The sequence below is a fragment of the Ammospiza nelsoni genome, chromosome 3 (genome assembly GCF_027579445.1).
Source record: "Ammospiza nelsoni isolate bAmmNel1 chromosome 3, bAmmNel1.pri, whole genome shotgun sequence".
NCBI classification, from domain to species: Eukaryota; Metazoa; Chordata; class Aves; order Passeriformes; family Passerellidae; genus Ammospiza; species Ammospiza nelsoni.
Genome location: NC_080635.1, coordinates 70,815,355 through 70,842,259, shown reverse-complemented (window position 1 = coordinate 70,842,259; position 26,905 = coordinate 70,815,355). Strand labels below are relative to the sequence as shown.

Here is a 26,905-nt window from a genome sequence, read left to right as displayed (position 1 = left end):
TTGCTGTCAGAGCAAGGATTTTAAAGACACATCTTCCTAGACAAGTTTATTTTCCCAACACTTATCTATGCAAGATTTCCTCTCCTGTAAATAAATCAATACTAAGTAAATTGAGTACTGAGTGAAAGGACATGAGGACATAAGGAAAGGCAGTATACACATAATCTATCTCCCCACTTTTGTGCCTGTCATGGGGACAAAAGGAGAAGAAGAGTTCCTGGAATTCTCTCCCTACACCCTCCCACCCCTTGCCCCAGGAGAGGAACACCATTTTTTTGAATCACAGTTGAGCACATCAACTTTCCCACCACATTGGACTATGTGCCACTAAAACTTCAGTGGACTGAGAGCAGAGAGTTCATGGGATGCTACATGCCACATCGATCAGACTTCGAAAGAAAGGTCTTGGCCCTGAAAGCAATCCCAGCCGAGTTCTTCGTGTGTGTGGTGTGCTCCCATGCCAAAGTCTGTGCACTACTGGAGATTAACACTTCAAGAGATTCCCTGCTTAAGTCCTGCAGGTTCTGCTGGACTCCAGCACCAGGAGATAGCCTCTTCCCTCCATCTCCATGGGTTCTGTCCCTCTCGCTTGTGGCATCTCCTGGTGACAACAACATTGTTCCATCTCCTTCTGCTGGTGTCTGGTCTTGCACACGTGTCTAGCCTGAGCACTGTCCCTTTGATATGTCAGGACCAGGATCATGCCTTGTGAACACATCCTGTCCCATCTGTGTATCTTCCACTAAAACTCATCCCATTCTCTTGGAGCTCTGGATCTGTACACCTTCAACACAAAGGTAGCCTCCTTACAGCTGGGTTTCTCTGTGTTGTTACTAGTAATTCCATTAATTACTTTTATGAGCAAATAATTACAATAATAAGTGGGAATTCCACAGAACACTGCATTGTATGGAGTCTTGAAGCCCCATGTTATGTAGGACACAGCTTTGCAGAGCTCTCCACACCCAAGCCTCGAGGGTGATGATCATTTTTGCTTGGTAGCGTACCATTAAAAAAGCATTTTCTTCATTGTCCATTGTCAGATGAAACGATGGGAAAACAGGCCATTGCCTGCACCCATCCATTCTAAACAGGGCCCAGCTAACCCAGAGGAAGCTGCTTGAAGTTTCAGAAAGGGATGGGTGGGTTGTGCTTTGTGGGAAGGGACTCAGAAATCCCTGGAGGAATTACCGCATGTATTCTGCTAGGGAAATCCAACAATCGCACGAGCACAAAGGCTACCAGTAACAGGCGTTTTCCACTTCCTTGATTGGCTTTCACAGAAGCTCAACGAGTTCTCCATCATTCTCCACAAATCCCTGCTTTGGCCTGGGTCTCTGCAATGGGATTTCCTATCAGCTATGAAGGCTCTTGGCTGCCTATTGTCAATAACTGCTTTTAGCAGATGAAGCTTTACATAACCTCAGACAAAACATGTTGTTAAAACCACAGTCCACTGAGGCAGACAGAGCCCTAATTTAATAATAAAAGAGCTCAGTGAGTCTAAAGGCTGAAAGAGTAGGTCCTTTATTGAAGACGTCAGGTAGCTGTATCTCTATCTAAGACAAATAATGAAGAAAAATGAAGGAAAGCAGCCAGTTGTTACAGAAATATGTCAGGTATTAGTGAATCACATTGAGGTTTACATGTAAGATTGATTGATGGGATTATGAAAAATATGGACGTTTGCTTTTCAATTAAGTTTCTCAGCTTCAGTTTCCCACATTTTCTTTGTCTGTGCTTCCCCCCCCACCCCGAAGATTAAATATCCATTTATCTTTTTGGCCATTCACAACTAGATGGTTACATTACACATTATTGTAGTGATCATCCTGCTATAATGAAATTCATACAAGTGTGATAATTAGCCTAAAAATCCTCATTATAAACCCAAATCACCTCAACCTAAAAGAAACCCATAAAGCTGAGTGATGGTAGCGTACAACCAAAGTACTCTGAGTACCCAAATTGGTTGTTCTGTCACTGCATTGAATTCTTGGTGCTTCAGGAAAAAAAGTCATCTTCAGAGACCTTGTTAATGAACATAAATAGTTTCAGTTGACCACTGGCTGCAGGGAGACAGTGCAGGGCATGTTGCTCCTTTTGGAGACCATGCAGCCTTCAGCACTAGAGTCAGTTCTAAATATATTCCTCAAGTCAGATGTATAATGAGACATTTCATTACTTCCTTCCTTCTCAGCACACTACAGCAAAATGAGCCAGGAATAAAGAATTAAACTTTGCTCTCCCCAATATGAGCAAAGTTTAATTCTTTGCCATCTGCCAGGATCACGAGGACAATTGAAATATCCCTTTATTGTCCACGTGCACATTAAAGTGTTGCTAGCCATGACATTCTTTGATGACAGGACAAGCTTGTGATGAAGGAAAATACTAGCTTTATCTTCTTTCTAGTGACCCATGGCAATAATGATTTCTATTGGATATAGGTAGTGCAATGCTCCAGATACTGAGGTTGTTGTTAAATAGAAGGAAATATGGGTCACACCATTAATCAAAAGCACATAAAGATGGGGCGTGTTGCCCAGGCTCCCCCCTATCTCTTTTTCTCCTTTTCTGTTGATAGAAAAAGTATATGTCAGTGAGCATGTGGGTGAGGTGTATTCAACAGTGAAATGTCCAAATGTTTGTTCTTGCTTTTGCAGTATGAACTGGATCAGGTAGAGTAACTTAAAAGTGATCCTGAGTGGAGATTTCAGGTTGCTAAATTAAATTCTTGCTGTGTGCAGAAAGAAGGGTGCTATTATATGCAGAATCTGGAGTCCCAGATGCAATTTTCCATCTTAAGACATCCTCAGAAATATGATCCATGTATATCCCAGTCAGGCCCTGAAACACAGAGGGGCAAGCTGTTCTCAGCTACTTGTACAGTCAAGAGGTAGAATCTGATACCTCTCATCAGAGATGAGAGATGCCATGGGCCATCTGATGGGTTGATGTTGGCCCATGGGACTGCAGTTACCTTGCAAGAACAGCAGAGATGGTGCAAAGCCAGGAGAGACAAGAGCAAGGAACACGGTGTCCAGGGAAGTGGTGGAGGAACTTAAAGGACCTGGATGTAGTGCTTAGGGACATGGTTTAACACTGGGCTTAGCAATGCAGCATTAATGGTTGGACTCCATGATCTTAGAGGTCTTGTCCAACCAAAACCCTTTTATGATTCTGTGATTCTGAGGAAGCCATTTATCAGAATAACCAGGGTCTGAGCTGTGGGGCACCTTCCCCACCTTCCAGGGGTGCAGTCATTTGGCTAATGCTTGAAAAACCCACTCTGAGAGCTGCAGCTGGAGGCAAAAGGACCTGCACAGTGCAGTTTATGGGCTATTCCAGGAAAAGTTGTTCTTCTTGATGCATGAGTCTGCCCAGAATTCTTCTGCACCTTGACAAGGAGCCCTTGCAGCACAGCTGCATTGCTGGGGTGTTGCTGAACACAAGCTCCATGTGGAATGGCTCTCCATTATTTCTTTGCAGAGTACCTCAGCACCTTGGGGAATGAAAGGCACCATAGCTGAAAGTCTGAGGAGCACCTGTAGGCTCCAGATTATTCAATATAGTGAAAACCGAGGCTCTCAGAACAGCTTACCCTGGGTTAAAAAAAAAAAAAAAGTAATTTCTTTTACTTTCACATCCCTGATGACCAAAAAAGTGTTCTGCTCACCTTGAAATCACACTCCCCAGAAGCTCTGTTAGCACCCCCGCCCAAGTGTCCCTTACATCCACTTTCCCCCCAACAGCAGGAAATCGCTTAGAAAATATTTCCAGGTTCCTTCCTGGCCAGAGGTCACCTCTGTGTTTCAAAGCAGCAGGAATCACCATGTTCTCTGACACAACAAACGGAGGAGGAAGACCTGTCCTGCCCTTCCAGCTTTCAAGCTTGTGCTTTTTAGCTGTAACTCCACCCTACACTGGTGGAGAAGGGATCAGTTCCCACTGATCGCAGGAAAGGGAGGTCACGAGGTTTGCTTGATTAAATCACCACAAGCCAAAAGGTTTTTTCTCTGCTCACTGAGGATTGCTTACGGGCTGTTTAATTTGTTCCGAAAAGAAAAGCAAGACAAAAAAAAAAAGAAACCCCAAGCCCAAGAAGCAACAGCACACAGGGAAAAGCAGGTGTGTCTCCAGATCCTGGGAAAACAAAGGGCAAAGGCTGAGGCAGGAGGTGACACTTGGATGGGAAGTTTCCATCCCAGCGCAAGAGGACAAGTTTGGAAAAGACTCGGAGGGGACCAGCACTTGTTGCCCTGCAGGTATGGATGCTGTGTGTGAAATGTGGCATTGCATTTATGCTTTGGGGAGGGCAAGGGTGGCTTGAAGGAATTTGATTCTGACAGATTCTGACAGTGTAGTGCAAGCTTTGCATCACCAGTAAACCTGCTGCAGGCTTTTGCCAGGGGGACTGCAATCATCACAAGTTTCATTTTGTGGTGATTACTTGGCAGTTTTCTGTAGGATGGTTCTGGCTGTTCAGGGAATGAATTAAGCCATTCAAGCTTCTCACAATGTGCTACAGCCTGTTCACTTGGCTAGTGAATGCCAATAGAGGTTATGATTGCTTTAGTTTAAGCTTGGGGCTGCAGAGGTAGAGAGGGACGTGCATGGAAGTGCTGTGCTAATCCTCATTGCGTTTATTACCTCCTAAGTTGTGCTGCAGAGTTTCGGAGAAAAAAGTCAACTGCAATAGCATTTAGAACATTTATTTTCTTTTTTTTTCACTTTGTTTTGTACTTGCAGTGGCTGGAATTTGCAGTGCAGATGCAAGCACTGTATTTTGTTAGCTGTATAGAACGGGTTTGTTTCTTCTAAGAGCAATCTCCCTTCAGTTTCATGATAGGTGAAACTTGCTGACAGGGGAGAGGAACTTGGAGCGCTCAGAGCCACAGGCTGAGGAACTGCTGTATACTGTCTTTGAGCATCACATTTAGCTTGTTTCCATTCTTTTCTATCTGTGTTTTCTGCTTCTTAAATGAAAGAAAATTTTATGGTGTTGTGCTGGAGTGCTGCTGCCAGTGTTGTGTCAGAGGGGTTACAGAGAGGCTTTCTGATGCTTTCACCTCTGTTGATGTCTATATCCCCAAAAATTCTGCTCCATTTCCAAACATCTCTGGTGCAGAAGTATCCACTTTGCTTAAATGGTCATGATTCAGAAAAAAAACAGTGCTGTGATGTGACCCTGTACAACCTCATTTCTCTCTCCCTGTCATGGGAAAGCAATGCTCACCTATGTGCATGAGGAGCTTTTGGATTTGGGGGAGAAAGGTGTTTTTGTTTGAATGCTGTAACTCACACTTTCAGTGGCAGTTTTATGAGGCAATGGGCTTGTGACAAGAAAGGAAATAGCAAAGCAAAGGATGTTGTGAATTTGAAAGCCTGAGGCTCCATCTCTTCTGCTTCTATCACTTGCTGTTGCATGATGAAAATGGTATTTTGCAATCCATAGATTTTTCTTCTCACCCAAAAAATTCCTCATCTATTTCATCATTGTCCAGTGATGTCTGGCAACATTGCAGAATGAAGTGATATTTAAATAAATTTAGAGGCCAATCTTTAGCACCTGGGTAGCATTGAAACTTAACTGAACTCAGTGATGGGTCAGCCAGCTCTGCAGGAACGTGCTGTGACTATTTGGCATCTGTCACTATTTAACTTCCCTAAATTCATCTGAGTTTGCCTCTGGTGATCCAGGTTTAAAAAGCAAACACAGAGAACATGTGTAGGCACTGGGAAGATATCTTTGTCCTGATCTTCTTGGTTATTTTTATTTTTTAACACCTCTTAGGCAGGCTTAATAAAGAAGTTCTCCAACATCTGAATTGGAGACGTGGGAAATTCCTCAAACTAGGCAGAGCTTCCTCTCATTGTTATAACACAAAAGACCAGTGCAGCCTTTACTAGAGTTCCTTTTTTTAACCCATTCATCTTGACCAAGAAATCTACCTGCTGCTGCTACTGCTCAGGGCTGTGATTCACAGTTTCCCAGCAGATAAGCATGGAAGTGAATTTCATCATCCACAAAGATGGCATTATTCTGGGGTTTTATTGCACTTGAAACTGAAATGGTTTGCTGCTGGAATTAATCTCAGCCTTGAGCAAGAATCATGGCTTTTCAAGATCAAATGGGATGAATCTACAGTAAAACCAAACTTCTTGCAGAAAACCATTTCCAATTTTCCATGAAAGAGTTTCTCAGGACTGTGATCTTCGAAAGGGGTTCAATTGACATTCATGAGCAGATCCACCCTGATTGCATGTTTATATAGAGTTTATTTCTCAAATGATCCTGCATGTGGCTCCGCCTGCCTGGGGGCAGTTACCACCCATGGGTTAATCTGATCCCGCACCTGCCCTGCTGGTAAGGAACAGCAGCTCTACCCCTTATCTATGCTGGGCAGCATCCTGAGAGCCCTGAGCCAGCACTGGGTGAGGGCAGGAACTGTGGGGCTGTGATAGTGGCCCTGAACTGGTTGTATTAAGAATGTGGGTGAGATGGAATACACAAGGTGGGTGTGAAGGAACAGGTAAAATGAGAAAGGGATAGCAAAATATTTGCAATGGCTTGTTTCTCTCTGATGAACGAATGTTTTGATTCCTTGTTTGTTCAGTTGGGGTTTTTTTAGAAAATATTAGCTCCTGCAGAGCAGATAGTTCACTGTAGCAGATTGTCTAGTAATTACACTGCTATATTTGCATGTTTTAATGCTGCACCAGTGGACTTTGTTAAGGAGTTTTTGTCTACATTTGCAGCCTATTCCAAGTGCTTATCTGCTGTTGATGGTGGCTGGAAGAAGTTTCCCTTTCACAGCCATCCCATGACATGACATGGATGTTGTAGCCTTAATCCACCATGTCTACACACAGTTTATATCTTTTCTACAAACTTCAGTTTATTCCTGTTGAAGCCTGCAATGAATTCTTCCCCAAAACCCTCCCCTCTCCATCATAATTCCCATCTGAGCAATCCAAACAAGATGGGTGTGATGTGTGATGGGACTTTCCTCATAAGGTGCTTTATTTGGATTGTGGCTGAAACAATGTTGACACCATACCAATGTTTTGGCTATGGCTGAGCAGTGCTTGCAGAGCATCAAGGCTTTCCCTTTCTTCCCACTGACTCTGTAGTGAGTGGGATGAGGGCTGGGAGGGATTACAACAGGGAAAGCTGACTTGAATTCACAAAAAGGATGTTTCAAACCATATAACATCATGTTCGGCAACAAAAAAGTAGTGGTGGAAGTCAGGGTTGTCTTCCAAACCTGCCATTGCTTGGACATTTTCTGGATATACATCTGCTTGTGGGACGTAGTGAAGGATTGCCTTCACATCAGTTTTCTTTTTCTTTCCTCTTTCTTTCCTATTAACCTATATTTATCTTAATCCACTAGTTTTTGTACTTTTTCTCATCTTATTCTCTCCTCCATCTCTCTGACAGATGGGCAGTAAACGAGTGCCTGTGTGGGTGTTTAGCTTCAGACCAGGATTTTGGCAGAGGAGGTTCCTGTTTAGACCACAACAACAGGATATCTAGCCCACCCTTCAGACACCTTCCAATGGGCCACTTTTGAATAAACAGAAGTTTTTCCCAGCCCAGGAAAAGAACCTTTGAACTCCCTTGTATCATCTCCATTGGCTGATTTACACAAAGTAATACTTGTTTCAGGAAGACCTCAAAGGTCATCTAATATCTTTCGCCTGGCATTGAATTCCTTCATTCTGGATGAAAAGGGAGCCACATCTCATTTGCCTTCTAGGTATTTCCACATGTTTTGCTTTATCAGATCATTAGTGCTGTCACTGATGGGTTTTTCCTGTCCCAGGGTCTCTCTAAGCACCTTGTGAAGCAGAGATAGCAAATATCATCTTTGTGTGGCAGCAGAGAACTGAGGCACACCGATAGCCCAAGCCTGCTTACAAGGTTGGCTGCTGCCAACCCCGGGTCTGCTTAAACTCACCTCACCAGCATGGAGAATGCTATGGCAGCCAGGTTGGAGAGTGCTTGTGAGCAGCAGAGCTGTATGCATGCCCTATTTAAATCTTAATATGAAATATTAATTTCCAAATGCCTTCCCTCAAAACAGAATAGAGCTGTGATCAAGTATGTAATTTACTGTCTTCGGAAATTCCTCAAAACGACAGAGTTTCCCTCAATTGTTCATGCTCAGAGGAAAAGCTCTACTAGAGTTCCTGCTTTGGCTCAATCCTGTGAGCACAGGCTTGGCCCTCCATGACCATTAAACTGAGTGTGTGAAAGCCATCTTCATTCCAAAGATGTCCCTACGTGCCTTATGACAGGCTACTCACAGAATGGCCCTTACTCCTGAAATTGTTTCACTGTGCCTTTTTAAGAGAGAAATTCTTTAAATTCCTGCACATTGTCCCTAAAATTTGGGTTGCCTGACCCTAGGCCTGAGGTCCCGGATGAGCCTGTGCATGCCTCAAGCATCTCTGACAATTAAACAGGACTGATGGCACTTCCTTCCTTCCTTCCTCCTGTTATCCATCCTGTTTCAAGTCTGTGGCTTAAAAGGTTCAACTGCTGTTCATAAACACTGTCCCTTATTGCAGTTAGGACACACTGCATGTAAAATCATAGAATCACAGAATGCTTTGGGTTGGAAAGGATGTTAAAGCTCATCTCATTCCAGTCCTTTCCACGGGCAGTGACACCTTCCACTAGACCAGGTTGCTCCAAGCCCCATCCAGCCTGGCCTTGGACACTTGCAGGGATTGGGCAGACACAGTTTCTCTAGGCAACCTGTGCCAGTGCCTCATCACACTCACAGGGAAGAGTTTCTTCCTAATAATTAATCTAAACCTGTTCTCTGTTAGTTTAAAGCCATCCCCACCTTGTTCTGTCACTGCAGCCCTTTTGTAGGCCCTTTTGGTACTGGAAGGAGCTCAAAGACCTCCCTGGAGCCTTCTCTTCTCAAGACTGAACAGCCCCAGATCTCTCAGCCTGTCCTTTTAGGGGAGGTGTTCTATGTTGCTATTGAAAATCTGCTTTAAAAGCTGCCTGCTCTTTTCCTGAATGCCTTGTTTCTGAACAGCCTTGCAATGGTTCTTCCAGCACTGCTCCAGCATCAGAGTACCAAACTTTCAATCTGACAGCAGTTAATGGAAGCTTTCTTTGTCCCTAATGTAAGTCCAGGTGCTTTTGAGGATGTTGAAGCAGAGGAGGTTCCTACTGAAGCAAGGCCTAGATTGCCTGTAGAATCAGCACAGAGAAGCACAAAGGCCTCAAAAAATTTCTTGCGGGAGATGCAACCAAAGTTCAGCACCAACTTCATCCCATTGAGCTGGGGGATGGGGGAGCTAGAAGAGAACTGGAGAACCTTCCTGTTCTTGAAATGTGCATTTTATTTTAGGCCATGCTAGAATTAGGAGAAACAGTGTCACAGCAGCAGGGCAGGGCGTGTTAGCCCTGAGGCCATCATCAGGGCATGGCTCCCCTCCACGGGCCTGAACTCTCCTTTTCTCCCTAAACAAGGAGCCCAGGCTGTGCTGCTGACTGGGAACAGCCCCTGGCCCATGCTGCTCTTTGAAGGATTCCTGTGAATCTTGACATTAGCACTGGCTGAGACAGGGAACATGGTAACTACGCACAAGGCCTCCTAAAGAAAGGCAGAAAGAGACCTCAGCAGCTCATCTACTCAGGCCCTAAATCTCCTGGCAGGTGCTTATTTAAGCTCTCCAAAGGCACCCTGTGGCTTGAGAAATGCCATTCCTTGGTGCTGTATCTCATGGTCAAACCGGCCATCAGGTTTAACTTGTCTTTGCAATGCTGTGTTTTTATGCCATGTGAACCCAACAAGCACCACAGGGGTTCACAAGTCTGGATCATCCCTACTCTCAGTCTGAAGAGAAGCATCTTTATCCTTGGCATCAGGCATGAGATCAAGCCACGGTATCATCAACACAGATGGGACTTATTTGTTTTAGTAGTGTTCAGAAGACTTTAATGAATAATAGACTTTAGACATGTTTATCTTCAGACTGAGAAAAATTTGAAAATATTATAGACAGGTGCAGCCTTCCAAGAAGTTAAATAGTAGCACTTTTTAGCCTTTCTGAGTTCTCCTGCGCTCTGAAAGACAGATCAGTACAAAAATAGTAAGGCTGAAAATTAAATCAGTGGAACAAAATAGAAACAATTATTTTTTTTCTCTCAGGCTTCATCATAAGAGAAGGCTATTAAGATATATGGACAACAGAGACCTGCCTTCACTGGTTTGAGGGATTTCCCTCCATTTATATGATACAATGTGCAAAAGGTGGGTAGTACTCTGTACTTCCATCTTTTTGTTGCTAGGTGTGACAAGCCAGGCCCTCAGACAGGAAACACCTTCTGTCCAGAGCGCGATTGTACAAACTCCAAAAGGCTGACACCTACACAACTTACAGGAGCTTCCTACACAGCCAGCTGCAGTAATAACAGGAAAAAAAATCAAGAGGTTAATAAAATGAAATGAGCAGGAAGCATGCAGTCATCAAACTTTGTAGTACTTTAGTCTATAGAAGTAACCCATGTCTGGCCTGACTCAGGGACCCAATCCAAAACTCATTGCAGCCCATGGAAATTCCAGTGCAACGGATATTGTGAGACCTCACTCGTTACTACATTGATATGAGAGTACGTGGCAAGTTCCTCCTTCCCCAGTACTCCCACAGTGCTGAGCTTCAAATGTCTTGTGGTGTTACTTCTCACTGTGAATTAGGCCTGCACCCCACTGCAGATGCTCCAAAAAGCACAAGGGAAGATAAAGTTCATGGGTACATCCCTTCTTCCATCCCAGTCATCAGAGGTGAGCTGGTGTGTGCTTTTCCACAGTCTTTCCAAGCATGTGGTACCCAGCTGCAACAAAGGGCTGAAATAGGAGTGTGGAATTAGTTGGCTATAATTTTTTTTCTTTTTTTCTTTGTTCCTTCTCTACAAAAGTCCAGCATAAAGGTCATGGAGGAGGACTTAGCAGGAGTAGAGAAAAGCCCAAGCAGAAGTGAGAAAGAACTGCCAGGAAGAAGGCAAGAATTAGGCAGGGCTTTCTTTTTCCAGTAAAGTGCTGATTTAAATGCCATTTCACTTTGGTTGCAGCTATCACTGTTTTCAGTCTGGCATATTAACATGCCATGTGGCATGGAGGACATTCATACCTCTACTTATGAGTGCCATGACATCTATTTGCACAAAACCAACAAAAGTAAGAATTACCCCTCTATTCCCACAGAAAACAAAGCCTCTGCTCATGTCTGAGAGATCCTTGAGCATCCCATCAAACTCAGCCCCCTGCACCATACTAGGCACAGAGCTGGAATAACACAGCTCCACAAATATCACAAAGAAAGCATGCACAGCTTGTTTATTGCCTGTTTGAATCCTTATCACCAAGCAGTTCAGTTTTGTGTCCTTGATTAATTTCTGTTTATTTTATTTTTGTTCTCATTCAGATGTGTTATCTAAGGTCAGTGCAACTTCCCTTGTCCCCCCTTTCCCTTTCAGCCAACTCTCCCATGAAATATTGTTGTGCCTGGGTGTGTGTTTCTTAAAGGCATTGTGTGTTTTCTGTCTGAAACAAACATTGTCTGATCATCCAACCTATTACGCACTAACCAAAGGTCATGCTTTATGCAGAGAAAGGAAAGCTCTTCTGTTGTGGCTGAGGAATAACAAACTGGACAGGCACTGAAAACAAGGCTTTAGCCCCAGAGCTCAAGACTCTGGGAAAACGTTCCATAGTTGTTTGCAAATGGTAACCAAGGTTCAGCTGCTACAGGCTACTGGGCAGCCATAGAGCCAAACTGTGCCAAACTGTGCCTGTGCCAGCAGCAGATCTCCCCCTTAACACCTTCTAACCTGTAGCAGCTCCTGGTTCCTCTCTCCAGGCATCCTTCACCTCCACAGATCTCACAGCACCATAGGCCTCATCGAAAATACCTAAGGGAGGCAGAGTTGTTCAAGCCACAGGAAAATTCTGGCATCGGGGCAACTGAGCTTAACTATGTTACACAAAAAAATCCAGCCAAAGTGGAAAGATATAGAGCAGGCACCAAAGAGGCAGGAGGACTGCTGTGCTAAAATGGCATAGGACTCTTCATCCTCAACAACTGATGGGGAATGTGAAAGTGACATATGGGGTAAGAGGCCATGGAAAAATTTGTGCTATCTAGTTTGACAATTAAGGATCAAACTTGACCCTAATGAGTGTTAGATTCAAAGCAAGCAAAGGAATTCAGACCTCCTTGCTCCTGCAAATTATGTATTCTGCACACTCTCATAGATTTTCCTGTAATTTACTTCATTTATTTTAATAGGCCATTAGAACTGTTAAACACCAATGACCTGCCTTTGCCTCCAAAAATCCCTGTAGCTCTGATAGCCAGAAGTGAAAATAACATTCTGAAGATGAGCTGCTGCAAACTTACTTCATTTTTGTAAAACTGTTCCCAGGGGCCTCTGCTATAGTCCTTATTGGATAGAACCAACTGGGCTAGACAATCCTTGGATCCAACCAAGGGCAAATCTGTTCAGGACATGAAGCTAACAGAGCCCATTAGAAAGGGGGGAGAATGGTCTCTCAGTGTGGACAAAGGAGTAAAGAGCACAGAGTTGAGTGCTTTTACAATGAGGCTTTAAAGCAGAATATGTCTGCCTGACCACACAGGGAGCTCTTGGCCTCAGTGACCCAGGACATGTCTCACAGCCAGAGCAGAGGGCCAAGAACTGAGGCTGTGGACTAATACCCACCTCACAAAGAACTGCTGATTGAAGATATGTTGTGTCTGCAAGGTTATTTGTTTTCTTCTTCCTCATGATGCCAAAGGTGTATTCATCTCCATTTCGATACAAGAGGGACAGCTTTCCCAGACACAGCATGTAGAAAGGTTACAGCCAACAGGAAAAAAATACTTTTATGTGGGATGGCTGCATGGGGAAGCATAACTCTAAAACAGAACTGCTTGTTTCCACTTCTGCATTTATAACCCCTTACCAGAGAAGCCACTCCAGGGTGGGTATATCTTTAGGTCCCGTGATTTTTAGACATTGACAAGATCCCCCTGTGCCTTTCCTTTTCCAGGCAAAGCAGCTCTCTCAGCCTCTCCTGGTATGACAGATGCTCCAACTTCTTAATCATCTTCATGGCCCTTTGCTGGGCTCACTTCAGTGTGTCTCTCTTGTACCGAGGAGCTTAGGAGCTGGATATTGTGCTTGAGATGAATCCAGAACCAGGAAATCTTCTTTTTCTTAAATCTAACATCAAATGAGAAATGTTGTCAGAGAGATTCTAGAAAAAAGACATGACAGGCAGGATAAGAAAATCTTACAAATATGTCTGCCTGTAAGAGACAGAGTTGGTGAGTCAGACAGAAGGATAAGGTGGAATAGGCCAGGTCCCTCTGAGTGAACAGAGGTTACCTGAGCAAAGGAACCCAAGTAAGGAGCCCCAGGTCTAAGACAATGTCTATAGAGGCAGCCCTGCTGCAAGGGATTATACAGAATGCCAACAGCACGTTATTTCTGCCTCTGGTAGAACCCAGGTGTCTGTATCATGCTACACTGCCAAGGCCACAGAAGCCATGAGCTATCACAAAATCGCAGTAGAAGCTGAGTTGGAAGGGACCCACAAGAATCATTGAGTCCAGCTCCTGGCTGTGCACAGGACCATCCCCAAGAATTCTGTGGACATCACCACCCTGCCAAAGATGCCCTTTCTGTCCTAACACAGTGATGTGGCTGTAAGTGTGGATGTATTGTCACGCAGCCCCATGGGAGAGGCTGGCCACAGGTCCAGCCTTGGTGTGGTATCTTCCCAGAGGGGTCAGATGTACACTGGTCAGCAACCAGGGCAGTGTTCATGCCTCTCCAAATGTGCCAAGCTGTTTCTCACCTTCCCCCTTCCCTGAGATAATGCTCAGCCAGTGACTGTGGCAGTTGATGCTTATTCGTGCAAGAATGCCCTCACTGATCTGGCAGATTGCTGTTCTCCAGTGACAAGCAGTAAGTCCAGCTGTGAACTGTGCCAGAAGGGCTATGAAAACATTGCAGGGCTGGCTGGCACTGTCCAGAATGTGTTAAAAATGCTCACAGAAACTTCTTTTGGCTGCTCGAAGAGTATTAGAAAATGCCCGGAGAATGTGATAATTTGGACATTCAGCTGGGCAGTGTTCTCTGTGCTCCCAGTCATACAGTAAATGGTTGCTATTTCAGCTTCTGTGCCCTGCAAACATGAGTCCTAGAGAGTTGTTCTCTCCTTGCAGGAAGTCCTGCATGGTCGTGGTATGATTTGAGCCTGATCCTCAGATAGCTGGGTCTAAATTATTTTCACTTTCCATGTAGATTATTTGGCTATGTAAAAAGGTCATCAACAATTCACGGGAAGGCTGACAGAGGAATAGAGGAATCTAAAGTCATAATCATAGGTCAAAAGGAAAGATAAATACGGCACAAACAAGGATGGAAAATGTGAGCTGGTGTGAGCTGATGTAGAAAAAGGTGTGAACCATAGCCCTCCTCTGGAAATATTGTTTTGGGGAAACCCTTGATAAGGCTGTAGGTACAGTTTGCCTCCTCTCTGCTTAAACCTGTGAGAATATTGTGCTGCAAAGGTCAAGAAAGGAATGCCTAAACCTGGATAAGGTAGAATAACAGATTGGAAAAGAACTCTCAGGTGATGAGTCCAACCATTAAGCCAACACTACTAATCCACCACTAGAACATGTCCCTCAAGTCCACATGCGCACATCTTTTAAATACGTCCAGGGATGCTGACTTCAACACTGCCCTGGGCAGCCTGCTCCACTTCTTGACCACCCCTTCCTTGAATAACTTTTTTCTAAATGTCCGATCTAACCCCCCCTGGAGCAATTTGAGGCCATTTCCTCTTGTCCTGTTGTGTGTTACTCAGGAGCAGAGCTCGACCTCCACCAGGTTTCACCTTCCTGTCAAGGAGTTGTAGAGGGTGAGAAGGTCCCCCCGAGCCTCCTTTTCTCCAGGCTGAGCTCCCTCAGCTCCCTCAGCTGCTCCTCATCATACTCGTGCTCCAGACCCTTCTCCATCTCTGTTGTCCTTCTCTGGACACGCTCCAGAACCTCAGTGGCCTTCCTGTCATGAGGGACCCCAAACAGAACACAAGATTTTTAATGTTTCACCAGTGCCATGCACAGGGGAACAATCATTGCCCTGGTCAGTCCAAGCACAGCACTGAGAACACAGATCTGAGCTCTTGCACATCTCTGAATCTCTTTGAATTAATTCAAAGCACAAATTGAAGTGTATAGATACACAGGTAATGAGAAGAGATCAGCAAACAATCTACCCATCACCCTACTGCCACAAACCCACATGGAAGCAGAATCAAAGCCTCTCCTCCATGTCAGCAATTGTATAGCCTGTTCTTAAAAACCTCTGCTGAAGGAAACTTTGCAGCCACCCTGGGTAGCCTAATTTTGTGCTTCTAAATGTTATAATTACATATTTTCCATAATCGCCAGCATATTTACTTTTGCTTCAGACTGTGTAACTTCAGCCAGCTGTCGCTGTGAACATCCATATCAGTCCTTTTTCAAGGGACAAACTGTTATTGTGTCCATACCTGAGTCTTGTCCTATCTAATCTGAACAACCTTCAGCCTATTCACAAGATTATGTCTCTTGTCATTGAGGTTATACAACGCTCTTGTCCTAGCTCTCTTTTGGATGCTCTCCAATACAGCCATATCCGGACACAGGGCTCCAGCCAAAACATCAACAGCATCACACAGTGCACTTTTGTTACCTCCCAGGTCTCCAATTAAAAATATTTGCTTAAAAAATTAAAAAAAAAAAAAAAAAAAAAAAAAGAAAGAAGATATTTCAACATTGTTACAGTGAGTGAATTTAGATAGCAGCTTCTTAGGACTCCCTTCAGAATAATTTCTGCAAGACTGAGATGAGCAAAACTATCTAAAAACAGATAGAGGTAATAAATGAACCCCCGGCATTGTCAGATTCACCCCAAAAACTGTTATCTCAAATCAAACTACCTATTAGCTCCACTATGCTTGGGATTCACTCTGTCCTCACATGTTGAAAACACAGCTTTGGGTGTCTGAACACACACAATTCAGACTCAAGAATATGAGATGGTGTAAGAATCTGCAGTGTTGCATCCAGTTTCTGAGATTCTGAGAGGTTCTGGCATCTTTTTTCTGCATTCAGATACAGTTGACAGTGAGGTTTGATTACACAAATTGCTGGGATTAATTTCTAGACATGAGACTGAAGTGTGAATGTCCAGGACTGGAATGAGGAAGGGTGAGCCAAGAGAGCTGCAACAGCTTCATTTCTAAGTTGTTTCCACATTTGCTTTCTTTTTGAACAGTATCTGCCAGGGTGCAGCTGTGTGGGAACCTTACCCTGGCCTGTCTTTCGTGACAGATGAAATGTGTTCACATGCTTTTGCAACGGCACATTTCCAGTGAATTACAGGACCCCTGTAGCTCTGCCCTGGTTTGGATGAGCACTTCTGATTCAGAGCAAGTGCCCTCTAGCACACCTCTTGCTTTCTTGAGCCTGTGAAGGCTAATGGCAGACTCAAATGTTTAAATAAAAATGTTGTGGGGTTGAGAGTTTAGAATCCAGGAAGTTCACAGTTTCTGGTGACATGACAGTACGTGATGAATGAGTACAGGAAAAAACATCAGGACGATCAGGACATCCCCTGTGCTCACATACCAAGTTGATTACATACCTAATCCTCTGACATTGTATAATTTTCACATTCTCCTGCAAAGTAAACCAAGATTTCTCATACCTTTAGGCTGCAGCTTGATGATAAGCCTTGAGCAGAAACCCTCTTTTAAGAAAGCCTTGCTAACATTCTTTCCCATTCTTACACCCCCAAGATGCCCTTTCTTAAAATTTTTGGGAAAAAACCAAAAACAACAGCAATTAAAAAAAAATCACAAATGAAACCACAAAAAAATAAGCAACTCCTTAAAAAAACCCAACAAAAAACAAAAAAAAACCCCAACAAACAAACAAACAAAAAAAAACAACAAAAAAACCCACAAAAGCTTGGGGAAAGCGGGTTTCACACAGACCAGTTTTCCAGTCAAGGCCTGGCAATGTGGAAGGTGTGACTCCACCACAGGCACAGGTGGCTCAGCCTAAGCCAATTCTTCAGCCTCTTCATCTCAGCCTCTGCACTGGCACTGCTGATCATTCAAACCTACCAGCAGTCAGCCAAGGGAGCAACTTTGGGAGAAAATGATCAGCTTTTTCTCCAGGGATAGAGCATGAACTCATGTTGAGCAGCTTGCCAGGGCAGAAAGGAAGAGGTCCTCCTTGTCCTTACCCTCCTGCCCTGTCTGCCAACCCTTGTTCCATCTCCCTTCCCTACTTGGGGCCACTTAGGTGCTCCTCTTCTTGCCCTGGCTCTGGCACTAACTGAGACCTTCTCTAAGCTGAGCAGAGTCAGATGAAAGTGATCTGGACACCTTATTGCTGCTTTAGTTTTCTGCAGGGACAGGGAGTTAAACTGAGTAAAAATCTGGAAAGCCAAGGCCATCAATAAAACCAACCTACAGAGAGAGAGGTGGTGGCATTAAGTGCTGTAGATGTAGCCTTGGACTTCTACTTGTTCAGATTCCTGAACCAGCTTGAGTGGGCAATAAATCAGAGCGATGGCACCACAACAGTGAAGACAAAGACATGCTGTAAGGGTAACCAGGGCATCAGTCATGCCAATTTAATCACATTAAAACTGCTGCAAACAGCTGAGGTCTGACTCACCACCTTGCAGGGAACAGCAGGTGAGCAGGTTTGCAGAAAAGGAAACAGACCTGACTCCTATATTAATCAGTGTTTAAAAAATAAACACAACATGAACTTAATTCCAGGGATTTCCACAGAGCTCAGTCAGTCACTGCCTCACACACTGCTGTGGAAACAAATTCCATTGATAACCAACTGTTATCAAACACTGTAGGGAGAAGGGTTCCACTGTTACTTGGACAGATGTCCCCTGTTTGTGTGTTCTTGGCTCCAGATATTGTTCAGTGTAGGAACATACATAACACATCAGAATTTCCCCTGATTTCTGGGAATTCCCATAGCCATCAGAGCCACAGGTCTGCATCTCTGAGCAGCTCCTCCAAGGGCATAAATATGTCTCCACAGAGCCTTCCAGGCCCAGCAAGCAGGCTGCCAGCTCAGGTAGGAAAATTTTAGGGATTTCCTCCTTTGTAGTTTAAGTCATAGCCCACAGACACTTTGCCATAGCTACAAAACATGATTTTGCTGCTTTCAGTCCTCAACACCCTCTTTTGTTAGAACAAAGAAGGTGAGTAACAGCAGGGGAACAAGTTAGTCCACTAATCTACAGATAAGACACTGAGGGATTCAGATCAGTGCAGGGGGAAATAATGAGTAGAATCTGATGAATGCTATCAGGAAATATCTCCTCTTAAAATGCCTTGTGGGTTTTCTGCAGTGGCATATCTGCTCAGTCTCACATTTGAAATTTGAGTGCAGGCTCTAGAGGCAACTTCTTTTCTGGGCCGCAATAACTTGTTCAACTAATTATAAAAGTTCCTGTGGTTTAATATCCCTTAGAGAGAGCAGGCTGAGCTATGGTAGAAAGCAGATGATGTTTAAGATGAATCTAATCAGAAGATCTTCTCTTTGAACCACCTGAGAAGGTAAATCATACTAAATCTCTGGGTGTTGTCTTTATTTTCTAAAATGTGTGATGGTGACTATTGTGCTGGGTGGATTTGCAAGAGAAGGTGTAATTATTTTACAGCATTCATGAAAAAGAGAAGTTTAGAGAAAAATTAATAAGAAGGTCATGTATCTCCCTTATGTCCTGGGTTAAAATGAGACCTTGCTATTTACCTCTAGGAATCCTCTGCATTTTAGTATTAACTTGAAACAATATTTTCCAGCCTGAGTGCTGTGGAGAATGAGCATTTCGTGGCAAATCAGGACATCTTTAGCTCTCTGGGTCTTTATAAGTTGAAGATACTTATTGTTTCCCAGGAGACAGTTTGTATGAGAAATGAGGAATGTGTGCTTTGCCCACTGAAGGTAGACAGATACTTGAGAATTTGCTCACTAAAAGTTTAACACCAATGCTTTATTCACTGAGAAATTAAATAAACAAAGGGAACAGCCACATTGCTTGAGAAGAACATTTAATACTTTTCCCCATTTTCAACTTGTTTGTTGGTTTTCTGGCTTTCTAGATACTGGCTTGGAATGTTTTGGAGCTATAAATAGCTACCAAAGCCTGAGTAGCAGCTCAGGTCTCATTTACATGAGTTGTCCTCTATATGGGGTCTCACACGTACAATTAACAGGGTGTTTGCTGTCAGCTGCATAAAGTCACACAGAAGATGTGTTTGGAAATAGAGGCTGACCCACAACATTTGAATATGAAGGCAAGCTGGGGAGCAGGGCAAAAGATAGATGCAAAACTCTGCCAGATGGTGTTTACTCTCATCATAAATTTTGTTTAATGACCCTTTTGCCCTTCTATTATCTGTTTCATTAACCTGTTACCAGTGTAAAACAAACTCTTTGTGCAGATTACGTTCTTTTACCATATGTTGTGAGAATATGCTGAGTATACAAAGCTACCAGAGACCTTTGTTTAGTTAGTGCTTCAATTATTAAGTCATGTCACTATCTCAGGAACTTATGTCACAGCTTATAATGTTTCCCTCATGATCCACTTTAATCAATTGTCATCTTGGGATCAGCCAGATCCATGGAAGTCTTGAGGTTTTTACAAGTGGATGATGTCTTCAAATTAGGAAAATAGTCTCAAAATAGTCTCTTTTGTAGAATTCTGGATATAGTGACAGACATGCCCAGGAAACTGAAAAAAAATTCTCCACATTTTTTCCCCCAATTCTGTTAGCCATTCATTGATTGGATTAAAAAAAAAAAAAAGCCTGTAACACTCTTTTATTTTAATTGATTTTGTAGTGGGCTAGGAAAATACTCTGTATCACTGTGATGCCCTTTCTGGTTATTGCTGTATAGGAGTATAAGAGCAGCTATACTGTGTTAGCTCAGATGTCTAGATAAAAGAGGAGTTTTTTTCTTTGTTTATTTATTTTATTTTGTTTTTATTTACTCTTGTTTTGTTTTTGTTTTGTTTATGTTGATTTGGAGGGTTTGGGTTTTTTGTTTTGGTTTTGGTTTTTTCCCTCCATTAATATCCTAAAATATCTTAAAATTAATTTTCCTTTTTTAATTGCATCTCAGAATTCAGTTGACATTTCCTTTCAAATCCCATTTCTGAGTAGTAATTGTCAGTTTAGAGTCCATCACAGAATACAGACTGCCATGATCATTTCTTTCTACCTTACTCTTATGAATTCTGAATTTCATTATCAAGTCACTCAGTCTTCTGTGGCCCCAATGCAGATCTTCACAGGCAGACTTTGCTTTTGCTAGTCTCAACCAAGTAAAATTTTCCATGGTGTTGCATCACTGACCACTGCCTTTTCCACATCACTTGAGAACAGAGAGCAAGGTACAGGCTTACACCTCACTCCTGCAGAGCTCTGGTGATAACATCTCTGTATTGGAAAAGAAAATAATTTATCCCTACTTTTGCCTCCTATCTTTTAACCAGGTCAGTATCCAGGTGGAGTCCCACTCCAGATGGATCTCTCTAAGAATCACAGTTGGTGAGAAAAGTCACAAATCCCTGCTGGGCACCCACCTTGGCGATATCAAGTACATGCTTGGCTATAAACTCCTTGCCATCCTCTTACAATTCACAAGGTGAGACCACAGATCATGTTCATATGTTCATATTGTTGTTTTCCGTCATGGACTCATCTGAGCAGGAAAGTGCCAGCAAAGCCCCAGCCTGCCTGGGAGCCTCAGTTCTGATAAATAATGGTTGCAATAGGCAGCCACTGATCTCAGGAGGTGCTGATTTTTCTGTTTTCCCCTAGTGATTCACTGCCTTGCAAAACTTGAGTTTGGATGAGCAGCCTTTTCAATGTGAAAAGATTGTAATTTTACAGGAGTTCATGATTCTAATCAGGCTGATGTTGTCCACTCAGGCTCTATTCAGTACTGTGCTTAGAGCCTTTCCTCAGTGCTTAAAATGGTTTTCACAATCCTCTTGGGTTCAGCCTTTTTCTCTTTTTCTTTAGATCTCCACTAGTTGCTAATTCTGGAACTAAGAAGGTGCTTTGTTTGGAATAACCAGAAAGTGCATATTCACAGCAAAATATTTATCTTTTATGGATTCTTCACCTCCCTTTCTCTATTCCCCTTGGTTGCATAAATGTGTCAGCTCTTGTTATAAGGGTCCATGAATGTTTTACCTCTCCCTTTATGTTTCATCATCCAGTCTGCTGTGTGACTAAATTAGCTCAGGAGTTAATGAGGTAGAAAATGTTATTGGGGTGTGGATATGTGTGTGTGTGATTTCAGGCACCACATTATATTCTTGTATGACATGGTCCTTAGATTCTAGTTTACTTATTTGTTAACTTCAGTGCAATTAATGGAGAAGTTTGCTAAAACCTCAAGATAACACAGATTATTTCCAGAAGATGCCACTCTTCATTGTGTCCATTGCTAGCCAAGGGGTAACAGACACACAGACATCTGTACCTGAGCCCATGGTGATGCTATAACCCTTTCCAGTGGGATACAGCCAGCAGCAGAGCTCTCCCTGCTGCAAGAGGGCAGGCCCTCGCTTGCAGCAACATTCCTAATTGCTCCCTCGTCTCCTGGCAGTGCATTTCCCAAGTACCAGCAGGAGGGATATTTGAAGATCCAAAGTCAACTTTTCTCAAGGCAGATTTCCAGCACTCCTTTGTTCCTGACAGGAATCTGCTCAGGACTCTGCTTTCTTCAAACAATTTCTTTCTCCTATTTTGAGTAGATACAGCTGACTTCAGTCTGCAGAGCAAAGTCACCAAGCAAAATGCCATCCCCAACCACTACAGGTCTCCACTGCCTCTTCCTGCTGGCCTCAGCCTGCTGCCAGATACCACAGAGCTCAAACTTCTATCCATTGTCCTATGTAGTGAGTATCCTTTTAAAGTCTCTCCAGAAGGCACTGAACAAAACACAACATGTTTCTCACTGTGTTGGTCTGCAAGGGGTTTTGGTTTCAATTACTGTCCCTGGAGCTGAGTGTACATAACATATATGTGGGCACTGCTCCTGGATGGAATTCACCCATCCTAGGAGAGAGGAACCAAATATATCTAGAAGTGACATGTTTGCAGGTAGGTGACAGGACTGTCTCAACAGCAGGACAAGTGCACATGACCAAAAATCTACTCCTGGGTGATTTGTGTTTAGATATTGCCCATGAACTGAGATTTTACTTTCATTTCCCACTTTTTCAATAATGCTCACAGATCCTTTATGTTTCACTGACAGTGTGAATTATGGAAAGCCATTTTGTGCTTCATCCTGTGTTTGTTACCAGACAGTTTCTGCACATTTTTCCCTAACAAAAAAGACAAATTTTCCCTAACAAAAAAAGACAAAAGAAGAACAGAGAAACCAAGGTTCTAACCAAATGGAAGTAAATATAATCTGGTAAATCCACCAATTCTTGGTCATCACAATTAGTATTAGACCAGGCAATACTTCTATCTTCTCCATTGTGAGCAAATGGAGAACCTCCTTCTTTGAGAAAGTTGAAAGAAAAGGAAAGGAAACGTGAAGAGAAAGGTGGGAACTCCTTAACCACTACCTCCTCCTTTGGCAAAACAAGATATGTCTGGTTGCAGCAGCCCCATCTGTGCTTCAGCAGATGTCTAACAGTGGCCAATTATCTAATTTGTTCTGATTTTTCAAGCTGAGTCTTCATCTCAGCACTTAGGAGCTTTCATGAAAAAAAGCAACACCTTTTTTTAGCACCACTGATCATGGGACAGCCTGCAGATGAGTCATTACTTAATGGTGTGAAATATGTGAAGTATTTTGCAACCTAGCAATACTCTTTGATTGTTTGGGAGAATAACTGAAAGAGGAAACCACTGAGTCCAAACCTGGAGGAGGACGTGGGTCACAGGGCACTTTCTGTAACTCCTGCAGCCAACCAAGGTGTATCCCAGCAATGCAAAAAGTGCCAGCACTCCTTGGGATCCTCACCCCAGCACAGCTGTGATACAAAACCCAGCTCTAATCACACACCAGATGGTTCCTTTATGTAAAGAGATGACTCAAGAGTTGCCAAGCTATTCACCCTTTCTGTAAATAAAGGTTTCAGTAGGAACCAAGAAGCTGGCAAAGCTGCAAATTTCCTGCCTGTGTCTTTGCTTGTTCTTTAGCCTTTCTTGCTAACAGTGGTGCCAATGTATTTTTAGGGCACAATTAAAAAAAAGATAAGATGGTCTGAATCTGACTTGGCTGCAGCCTGTGTAAACCCAGCCAGAGTGAAGTGGTGCTAACCCCTGCCATGGTCAGCTGTGTGTTACTGATGGCCCCAAAATAGCTGACCTGGAAACTGAGCTGGAGCCAAGGCTTTTCAGCCTCCTTTCTTCTCCCGCTCAGGCTGGCTCTGCTGCTTCAGAGGAAAGCAAAAGGTGATCAAAGTCCAGTTTCTGGATTCAAATGCTAAGTGGCCAGGTTTCCCAAGCAGTTCACAAGGCAGGCCCAGGACTAAGTGCTCAGTGACAGCCCCGTGGAGGTCTTGAGGCTCAGACACAAAAATCCTCCTGAACTGGGACAGTTGGCTTGCAGAGATATGAAAAGAGGCATCTGCAAATTCAGTACATCCCTTAGCTGGTGCTTAACCCTTCCCTGCTTGGATGATAGAAATTTTCCGTTTAAAGAGGAAGATGGGGTGGGAAGTTGGAGACGTGAGACCAAGATTAGTGGGAAAAAATAATCTATGTCAGTATTTTCTTCCCTAATTTCTTTCACCAACAACAGCAGCTGAAGTTTCACTTTGTTATTGTCATGGAACTTCACCATTTTATTTTTTTTTCCCACAGATTGACAGCACGCTAGGGCAAGAAAGCTTCTTCCCAGAGATGCAAAGGCAGAAGCGAAACAGTACGTACTCAAATGTTTGGTAACAGAGCAGGTTTCCAGTGGGCCCAGGGTGAAATCACTGTCAGGGACAGCATCTCCTGCTGTACTGAACTGGGAGCATCAAGGACAAGGTGTGGTAGTGGTTTTACCCCAGCCAAACACCAGAGCACCCCTCGCTCACTCTCCCTCAGTGCGATGGGGAACAGAATCAGAAGGATAAAGTGAGAAAACTCACGGGATAAGATAAAGACAAGATAATCTTATATGGCTCAGTCTGTGGTTGGCAACCCATCAACTTACTGATTCTAAGGAGAGAAGGGATGAGACAGCTCTTCTATGAATATATTATGTCATTTGTATCAGCTTCCTATGCTCTGACACCAGAGAAATCTGGCTTTTGTCAGACAAAGAGCAGATAGAACAGAAGCAGAATATCTGCTGAGTGGGAAGCAAGAAGATTTCCTAAGCAGAATGCCACACTAAGCAACCATTAAATAGCAACAAAGACCCCAAATGCCAAACTAGAGGCCATCAATTTGTGATTACCCTCAAACACATCTTTGCAGTCTCATTCTATTTCTCTTTCAGTGCTTATTCTTGACCTCCCCTTTCCGGAGCATACTTTTGACATTGAAGTAAGCCTGCAGGATTCATCTTATCTGGAGCCAATCAAAGCCTATTTTAAAAACATTGATCTTCCAATTAATATTTCAAATGTACAAACAACAGTTTCAAACATCAGCATTACAACAGGTGGGTTGGTTATTGATTTGTTTATTCTAGATAATGTGGGGTTTTGTCAGTATTTGAGGTCTCCCACTTTTACCACTCATCATACAGAATCAGCAAAACTGAACCATCTGTGCTCCTGCTGAAAGACCCAGCAAGGCTGAAGCTGTAGCACACAACATCATATTTGTTATCTGTCTCTCACCACTCCTTTTTATATAATGTTGGCATTAGGAATAGCTCTGAATGCTTTTCCTAAGGAAGGGACAAAGCCAGAGGAAGCCTGAGCCAAAGGATTTTGCTCCAGCTTGGCTGACAAGCAGTCTGAGTTACTTTCAAGTTTCAGGAAGCTGTGACAGCAGTTATCAGACTGTTTACTTCCCTCCTCCTGTATCTGGAACATAGATGGCTGTAAGAGGCTGTACTCTGACCCTGACAGGGAAAGGCTGCATGAGATAGATCTCACTTCACCTATTCCTACAGGGTAAAACAGGTTTGATTACACAAGTTGTGGTTGTGCAACACCACATCCAAGTAATACAGCAGAGCATATACAAGCACACCGAGCATTTACAACGGCAGGAGATTTGATACCTTCTTATCACTGAGCCCTAAAGCAGCAAAAGGAAGTATTCAACAGTTTCCAAAGCAACATGCAAATGCATCTTATAAAGGCCTTCAGGCTCACATGTAATGTGTGAAAATCAATTTGTTAATATCTTACTTTGCCAATGACACATTAAGAGTAGAAAAAGTTACAGTGATGTGCTCTCTTTTGCCTTTTTTTGGGGGGGGGTGGTTGGTTTTGTTGGTTTGGTTTGGTTTGATTTTTTCTTTTTTTTTTCTGTTTTGGTGGTTTTGGTTTTGGGTTGGTTTTTTGTTTTGTTTTGGTTTTTTTGATTGGTTTCTCTTTTTTTTAGTGCTTTAAAGCACTTAGTGATTATGCTACCTTCTATCACATAGGAGGGGACAGAACAACCAGAACAACACAACACCTCATTAGCCACTGGAACTCTGAAGGATCTCGCTCTTACAATCTCTTAAAAGCTTGTACACTTGCTTTCAGCTCAGGTGACATAAAAACATTCAGTCTGAAAAGTATTGTGGGACCCTGGCCAGTATGCCAGGTAAACTTTTAGGATCAGACTTCACATCTCCATTCAGTTACTTGAAAGCAATTGATCAGACTTTTCCCTGTGCCAGTCTGGCTCCCATTTCTTGTTGGTAATTTACAATTAGTAGAGTAAAATTTGAAAGCTGTCAGATCAACATTTTAGCATCATTCAAGTGAACTCACAATAAGGGCAAGCTTTTGAGATCCCTCTCATGAAGACAAAGAAAGGTAGATATTTATTTTGCAATAGCTATGCCCCATTTACTATTCTCATGCTATTTTTCTGTCTGTCTGACTCCAGTCTGCCTGCCCAGTGGTGAGAATAGCAGCTGCTGTTTCTGTGAAGATGGACATGCCTGGCCAAGCACAGTGTGCAGTGATGTGATGCCCTGCCCTTCTCTGAGCCTGGAACCAGCCCTGCCCTGTGGCTACATGCAGAATATGCCTTTCTATGGACCCTACTGTGAGCCCCAGACTGAAGGTGAGGAGGCACAGGGCAGAACTTCATTGTTGTGCAGCTCCCACACTGCTTAGAGGTCAGAATAGTGATGAAAGGTGTGATGAAAAGGCACATGAGGACTGAGCTGGCTACCACTCAGCCTGTGAATGTGGAGGAAAGTCTGCAGAAATGGTCTAAAGCTCTTCTCCTTGTGATATGGGCCCACCTTGACCCAAACACTGGCAGATATTTGGAGCCCCAACTCCTGGAATCACTCCCATGCCTCTTTGGAACTTTCAGCTTTCGCTGAGCCAAGAAAGTTTAATCTCATCAGATTTTAGACAGATTTTCACCTCATAAGCAATTGTTTTTTATCATTTTGCATTTATTTTTCTGTCTTTCCTTACAGAGTCATGTGGTACGGGAGAGCCCATTTTAATGAATATGTCAGTCAGACTTGACTCAGACTTCCAGGATGATCTCAAGAATTCTTCCTCTCTGTTGTACCAAAAATACAAAATGGACCTTGAAAAAGCGGTAATGACTTTATTTTTTTTAATCTCTGAAGGTTGAGAGTCCCCTAAGTAATGTGGTGTTTACCCCAAGTG

The 26,905-nt window shown here is 43.2% G+C and overlaps 1 protein-coding gene across 2 annotated transcripts in view; it reads left to right on the top strand.

Moving 5' to 3' along the window:
• Window positions 1-3,935: 3,935 nt before the first annotated feature.
• The window catches only part of ADGRF5 (adhesion G protein-coupled receptor F5), a 40,973-nt gene continuing 18,003 nt past the window's right edge, over window positions 3,936-26,905 (top strand). Inside the window, exons 1-7 of one of the 2 annotated variants that reach the window (XM_059467378.1) lie at window positions 3,936-4,268; window positions 20,633-20,784; window positions 21,905-22,048; window positions 23,976-24,036; window positions 24,604-24,768; window positions 26,160-26,339; window positions 26,707-26,834. In XM_059467378.1, the coding sequence (XP_059323361.1) occupies window positions 21,947-22,048; window positions 23,976-24,036; window positions 24,604-24,768; window positions 26,160-26,339; window positions 26,707-26,834 (636 nt within the window). In that variant the 5' untranslated portion in view covers window positions 3,936-4,268; window positions 20,633-20,784; window positions 21,905-21,946. The remainder of the gene's footprint in view (window positions 4,269-20,632; window positions 20,785-21,904; window positions 22,049-23,975; window positions 24,037-24,603; window positions 24,769-26,159; window positions 26,340-26,706; window positions 26,835-26,905) is intronic. The other variant, XM_059467377.1, reaches the window with a different exon arrangement.